Source organism: Leishmania infantum, chromosome 4, assembly GCF_000002875.2.
Source record: "Leishmania infantum JPCM5 genome chromosome 4".
NCBI classification, from domain to species: Eukaryota; Euglenozoa; class Kinetoplastea; order Trypanosomatida; family Trypanosomatidae; genus Leishmania; species Leishmania infantum.
The window spans coordinates 4,035-11,424 of NC_009389.2; the positions used below are offsets into that span (position 1 = coordinate 4,035).

The following is a 7,390-nucleotide window of genomic DNA, read 5'->3' on the forward strand; positions in this document are numbered from 1 at the left end:
CCCCCAACCAGGATAGAGCAGTAACCGATTGTAATAGCAGCGGGAGAGTGTCAAGTGCCTTATGCTGGTGTGTAGTCATCACTCTCATGTTTTTTTTTTTTTTGATGTGGAGCTGGTGTTGCTTCTTTCTTTTCTGCTCATGTGTGTTGATGTATAGCTTTCAGCGACGAGGCTTCTGTGCTCTCGTGCTTTTCAATTCGAAGACCAGCCCCCGGCATCTATTTTTTTTTTTACCGCAAGTGCCATTGAGCATGGGCTGTTCGACTTTTTTCTTGCGGTTTTTCGTTGAAGCCGAGCACCCTCATTGGTTTTTGCTTCAGCGATGTGCAATCATGCGGATATTAGCGCTGTCGAAGCTTCTTATCCTTTGTGTGTTTGGATTCTTCTAGTGATGATGCGACCATGTTATCGGCGGAGTGTTAGCATGGAGGCCGAAGCAGGGAATCGTAACGTTTGCCGCTTTCTCGCCTTAGTGATCGGATATTTTTGTGCGGGTAGCTATCAAATTAATGTAGGGCTGGTACAGAAAGCTTCCCAGTTTTCAAAGTCTGTTTGAGGCGTCGGTTTTGTGTTTGCTTCGGTGGGATATGAGGGTGGTTATCCGTTTATTTTTTCAATGCAAGTTTTGTGGCAACGAAACAGGTCTGGAGTTCGTGTCTTTTCGTACGAGTAAGGTGCTGGTTGCGTTCATTGTGTGTGCGTCGTATCGCTGCTGATATGTACCGTTTGTAAGGTGCTGGTCACCGAGGTGATACATCTCTGCACATTGATAGACGGTGTGTGTCACTTCCTGTCATTCTTGTCCGTAAAGACAGGAAACGGGCAAAGGCTTTATAGCATATATACATGTTTGCGTGAGGAACTTTGCGTATTGGCCAATCATGAGATCTTCTCCCGTATTGTTACTCATTATCCTTGTTGGTGTACTACTGTGGGATACCTTTGTGAGCAGTATATATATATATATATTCTTCTCCCTTTCAAATTATGTGCTTAGAAGAAAAGGACGTGGCTCGATGTAGCTTTTTTTTTAAACTAATTACTTGTGTGATGCGTTGTCGCAGCCTTCAGGCGGTGATTTTGTTGATGTGTGTCTGAATGTGTAGGTCTGCGGAAGGTATATTCTCTTGTTTTTCGAACAAAAAGGTTCTCTTGTGCTGTGGGAAAGCAAGGGACAGAGGTTGCAGCCTTTATTTTCTGTTTAGCGTGCTGGCTGGTTTGTTTCTTGCCTTCGTGGTGGTTGCTGGCAGCTCTCGGCGCTCCTGTTTGCATCGGCTGAGGAACTGTCCTTCAGGGGCGTTGATAGCGGTGCTAGTGCTTCGGGAGGGAAAATGGGAGTACGAATTGGGACGTAGGCGTCAGGCTTACGATTCTTGTGTGTTTTCTTTTCAGCTAAGCTTAGTAGAGGATGTTTTTTTCCAAAAAAGAGGAATTTATAGATTTTAGGTGCGACGAAAAGGGAAAGAAGCTGTGACAATTGTTCTAGAGGAGCTCTGAGCCGGCATGAGTCTTTTCTGTGACCTGTGTTGTTGAGGGCGGAATGTGTGTGCATTTTCCCCTGAGCGTCAATCATATAGTTGACACACCAAGGGAAAGCCATCGGTTGAACTGCTTCCTTTTTACCTCTGTGTGCACTCGTGCTTTGAGAAACGCATGCAGGTTTTTCAATTTTGTCAGGACTTGCGAAAAAAAAAGGAAGATCGAAAAGCGATATCGTGACGAGGAATGAGTGAAAGAGCTCTCCGTCATTCCAGTGGCATGCTGCACCAGGCGCTTATCTTTTCTTGACTGCATTACGTTCTCATTTCCGATGACTAGGAGCGATGTCGTTGTGAGTGTTTCACTGTTCCTCCATCCATCCTTCTGATGACCGAAAACGGCAGGGGTCCTTGGGCGAAGGAATAGGGGAACGCGTAAGTCGACTTATTCGTGAGCAGTGGTTACGAGGGCACGAGTGGAAAGTTGCCAGTGGAGTATACGCTTTCAGTTGAATAGAAAACTCGCCTGCTGGGAAGAGTGGAAAACACGTAGTAGAATGCATCATGCTTATCTTTGGACATCATTTTCTCTCCTTTTCTTCTCACTCATGGTTTTTATATATTTTCTGCTCCCACCAGTGCGCCTTACATTGCTGTGCTGCGTTACGGTCACGAATCGCAAGTGTGCCCCTTTTAAAGGCTTTAGCCCACTCGCAGGAGGAAAAAACGGTTAAAAATGGCTAAACTAGTACTGCCGGACGATCCAGCCTCGATGGACGGCCACCTAATTTGCTCATTGCTAGGGGTGAAAGAGGCCCGTGGTCTTCCTTACGATGAAGTCGACAAGCGCCTTCACGAGTTTGGCAAAAATGGGTTTCCTACAATGCCCTCAACGCCCTTCTGGAAGCTAGTTGTTAGTCAATTTGAGGACACGCTTGTGCGCATTTTACTCCTGGCGGCGTTTGTAAGTTTCTGCTTGGCGGTTCTGGAAAGCAACGTGATAGACCTCGTGGAGCCGTTTATTATTTTGCTGATTTTGACGCTGAATGCTATTGTTGGTGTTTGGCAAGAAGACCGAGCTGAAAAAGCAATTGACGCCTTGAAAGACTTTGTTCCTGAAACAGCTGTTGTTGTCCGCGAGGGCATGACGCAGAAGATCCTGGCAGAAAACCTTGTCCCTGGAGATATTGTCGAGGTTGCTGTAGGAGATCGCGTTGCTGCCGACGTTCGGCTGTTAACGCTGGAAAGCACGACGCTGCGCGTTGATCAGTCGATTCTGAACGGCGAGTCGGTGGAAGCCATGAAGCAGGTGGAGTCGGTTCGCGGCAAGCCGGAGCGGTTTCCTTCGAGCATGGTTTACCGCGGCACTGCTGTTGTGTATGGCAAGGCTCGTGGCGTCGTCGTGCGCACTGGCACGTCCACTGAGATGGGCTTTATCGAACGTGACGTGCGTGAGCAGGAGGAAACAAAGACGCCGCTGCAGCTGAAGCTGGACGAGTTCGGCGTTCTCCTGTCAACGGTAATTGGTTACATTTGCCTTTTCGTGTTTGTTGTGAATCTCCTTCACTGGTTCAGAACCCACACGCCGGCCACTGAGGAGTCCTGGTTTGAACGGTACATTCAGCCCACCGTTCATTCACTGAAGGTTGCCGTCGCTTTAGCTGTCGCTGCTATTCCTGAGGGCCTACCAGCAGTGGTCACAACGTGTCTGGCGCTCGGTTCACGCAAGATGGCGCGGCACAACGCTCTTGTGCGTGATCTACAGAGCGTGGAAACGCTTGGTCGATGCACCGTAATCTGCTCCGACAAGACAGGAACGTTAACGACGAACATGATGTCCGTGTCGGAGGTGGTGACAATGGAACCGTCTGGTAAGGCCCACAAATACAGCATACATGACTCGAGGTTCAACATCGTGGCGGCCGCCGTTTCGCACAACGGCACTCTAGCCGGTGACGTGCTCGGCAACGACGCCGCGCTGGACATGGTGGCCACGATTGCCACGTTGTGCAGTGATGCATCGCTAATCTACGGTACGCGCTCGGTGGAAGTGGAAAAGGTAGGGGACGCCACCGAGGCGGCTCTTCTGGTGATGAGTGAGAAGCTGTACCACAGTGCGGCGCGGAATGGGGTGGACGGTGCGCATTTGCCGGTTGACCGGTGCAGATCATTGAAAAGGCAACTTTGGCTCAAGAAGGCGACGCTGGAGTTTACGCGCTCTCGCAAATCGATGAGTGTGTGTTGCACGTCGACGGCGGACGTACGCGTTCACAGCCTCTTTGTGAAGGGGGCGCCAGAAGAAATTCTCAAGCGATGCACTCGTATCATGTTTAAGGATGGTCACATTTCACCTCTCACACCAAAAATGGTGAATACTGTGACGGCGAACATCGATCGCATGTCCGGCACAGAGGAAGCCCTCCGCTGTATCGCGTTTGCCTTTCGCCCCATTCCCGACCCGAAGCAACTGAATCTGTCTGATCCAGCCAAGTTTGAAGCCATCGAGAGCGACCTCACTTTTGTCGGCGTCTGCGGCATGCTGGACCCTCCGCGGGGGGAGGTGGCAGATGCAATCGCCAAGTGCCGAACGGCGGGGATTCGCGTCATCGTCATCACCGGCGACAAGAAGGAGACAGCAGAGGCAGTGTGCCGCCGAATCGGGCTCATGCCATATGAGCCGACAAAGGGGTTGAGCTTCACCGGCTACGAGCTGGATCAGATGACCCCAGCACAAAGGCGGGCGGCGGTGAGCAGTGCTGTGCTTTTCAGTCGCACCGACCCCTCCCATAAGATGCAGTTGGTGAATCTTCTGCAGGAGCAGAGGCTCATTTGCGCCATGACGGGCGACGGCGTGAATGACTCGCCGGCGCTGAAGAAGGCCGATATTGGGATTGCCATGGGCTCCGGGACAGAAGTGGCGAAGGCGGCGAGCAAGATGGTGCTGGCAGATGACAATTTCGCCACCGTCGTGAAGGCTGTGCATGAGGGTCGTACCATTTTCAACAACACAAAGCAGTTTATCCGCTATCTCATTAGCAGCAACATTGGCGAGGTAGCCTGCGTTCTGGCTACGGGACTGTTTGGCCTGCCAGAAGCACTCTCGCCGATTCAGCTCTTGTGGGTGAATCTCGTTACGGACGGGCTGCCGGCAACAGCGCTGGGGTTCAACGCCGCCGACCCAGACATTATGGAACAGGCACCGCGGCGAGGAGACGAGCCCATTGTCGACGGATGGCTTTTCTTTCGCTACATGGTTGTGGGCGTCTATGTTGGTCTGGCTACGGTCGCGGGGTTTGTCTGGTGGTTTCTGACGAACGGATTCACCTTGTCCGACCTCGCCTCATTCACCACATGCACGGACATGAGCAATTCCAGGTGTGCAGTGCTGGCGAACCCGCAGACGGCGCGCGCCATCGCGTTGTCCATCCTGGTTGTTGTCGAGATGCTGAATGCGCTGAACGCGCTTAGTGAGAACCAGTCGCTTGTCGTGATCCGGCCTTCGACAAACAAGTGGCTCATTGCGGCCATTTGCTCTTCAATCGCGCTGCACCTCACGATCATGTACATTCCGTTCTTTTCGCGCCTGTTCGGTGTCACCCCACTTGGCGTGGATGTTGATGTCGTTGCGACCGCGAGCCCGTGGGAGGTGTTGCTGCCTACGGATTTCACGGACTGGAAAACGGTACTTGTGCTGAGCATCCCGGTTATTTTCCTCGACGAACTGCTAAAGCTTTTTTCGAGGTGCAGCAATCACCACCGTGAAAGCTATAGCGCAGAGCCTGTTGTGGGAGGGCTGAGCGGTATGTAGAATTAAGTGCAGCTGTTTTTTTCCGTCTCACGCCGTACATTCGTGCAGCCCGATCAGTCAGCCGGTACAAGGTGCGCATGTGTGCATGCGCACAGATATAGAAGCGCCAACAGCTCTTAATAATGAAGAAAAGAGAATACCACAAGGAAAAGAAACCGTTCTGCTGATGTGCATGCCGATTCGCCAGTGGCGGCACGGTTTTTTTTTGTGAGTTTTTTTTTACAGGCAACGAAGGAGACCCTGATGACGATAAGCGCCTCATCACGGTATGAGATTTCGTTACCCACTCTGCGGGCAAGTCAAGCAGCCCCTCCCCCCTAACCCCTGCCAAGTGCACAACCACCTCTGGTGGTGACAGGGTCAAGTGCCTACGACGTGCGGGAGGTCACCGCGACGTACCGCTGCCGATGTCGGTGGTCAGGTCGTGGATGGCGCTGCGTCGGAGCGACCTGCGACAGTGCGCACGCTTGCACCATCCATATGATAGGCGAAGTGCCGACGTGACTCGAGCGTATCCCACCCGGCCCTCGCACTGCCTAGTGGTGTGGGTGGGCGAGTAGAGTTTGACGGCAGAGGCCGTGCTCCCATGACCGAGTCGGTGCATTGGCGTGATGCGTGTCTAGTGCGGCTTCGCACCACCCGATGGGGCCTTTGGCAGTCCGGGTGGAGTTTAGCACACGTTCTATGGCAGAGTGGACATGTTGTGAAAAAAAAAAAGAGAATGACAGCAGCAGAGCACGAGAAATACAATCTGCAAAAAACACTGTGAGGTGTTTAAAAGCACCTTTCAAGTTTTTTATTGCTCTTTAGCGCAGGTTATCTTACGTGTCACGTAGTTGCCGGCACTGATGCGTTGTGGATCGGTGCTGCTGGAATGCCGATGAGAAAATGGTGAATACAAATGCTGCCTACTCGCTCTCATGTTTATTATTATGCGCTGCTCGATTGTGCATCGCGTGACCACAGACTGCAGTTTATAGGTCTCGGTAACAGTTTACACAGCATGTCGTGCTCAGTCACTGCGAGCAATGGCATTTGATGCTGCGTCCATCGTAAGTGGCGATGACAGCGCTCTTTCCTCCCAGTTCAGTCCGAAAGCAGGTGATGTCGGCCACGTCCATCCTGGCCCCGCCGTGCTTTTCTAGGGCCAACCCGTGTGATCACTTCTTCCCCATGTTCGTGTCGGCAGTGAATTCATTTGGTCCGGAGTGCGTCGTCTCATTCAGCGCAGTGTACATTCTCACAGAGGGCCTAGTCAAGACTCTCCTCAGCACGTCTCAGTATGTAATGATGATGAATGGGCACGTCGTCGACACCGCTGCATACCAGCGCATGACAGGGGATCAAGCACGAAGAGCTTCTCCAAGCTTCTGAGGGCCATCCTGAGTAGCATCTCCGTGCTCGGTTACAGAGAGCGGTGGTAAGTGGCCCTCCTCTGCGTCGTTGGTGCTCTCCGCTGTTGTCTACGGTGTTTACCTGTTCAAAATGTTGAGAGCGGCGTTTGCAGCGTGCATGGTCTTTCTCTTCGTTTTCTGGATTGCGAACCTTGACGTTTTATCGGAGCGCTACTAGACGACTGATGAGGCGCTACCCCGTTCCTGGCGCATACTTCGCTTCGTGTATTTTGGCATTCGTCGTGGCTGGCCAGGTCATCGAGGCCGCCGTCCGATTGCTGCTCTCCGAATTGTTTTAGCTGACTATCGGCATCTTCGCCTCCGCTGGTCTGTAGACAATCAAAATAATCGTTTTTATGTTCAACTGGTGCCGCGAGAGAAACATGGTGAAGCTCCAGGAGGACCACTGGTTCCTGCTGAGGCAGAAGGCGCTGACGAAGGCCGCCAGCAGATCGACCACCGAGGCGAGAGGGGCTGAGTGTGCGAGCGTGCCGAAACTCGTTGAGAATGAGGAGCTGCCGACATCCAAGACAGGATGGAAATCACAGAACGAAAGCGCCGAGCTTATCCAATGTGGCGAGTGAGATTTTGACAACTCTGCAGTGCAAGACGTTTCACCGTTGGTGGCGCAAGTGTGCCTGTGCGGAACCTTTGATGTGAGCAAGGAGATCGTCTCTCGCAACATCTCTGTTGCCGTCTACGGCGTCATC

The 7,390-nt window shown here is 52.2% G+C and overlaps 1 protein-coding gene across 1 annotated transcript; it reads left to right on the forward strand.

Moving 5' to 3' along the window:
• Window positions 1-2,214: 2,214 nt before the first annotated feature.
• On the forward strand, window positions 2,215-5,286 carry LINJ_04_0010 (calcium-translocating P-type ATPase; the record flags this gene model as incomplete). Its single annotated transcript, XM_001462801.2, has 1 exon — window positions 2,215-5,286. The coding sequence occupies one exon, from the start codon at window positions 2,215-2,217 to the stop codon at window positions 5,284-5,286; it is 3,072 nt and encodes a 1,023-aa protein (XP_001462838.2).
• Window positions 5,287-7,390: the final 2,104 nt, after the last annotated feature.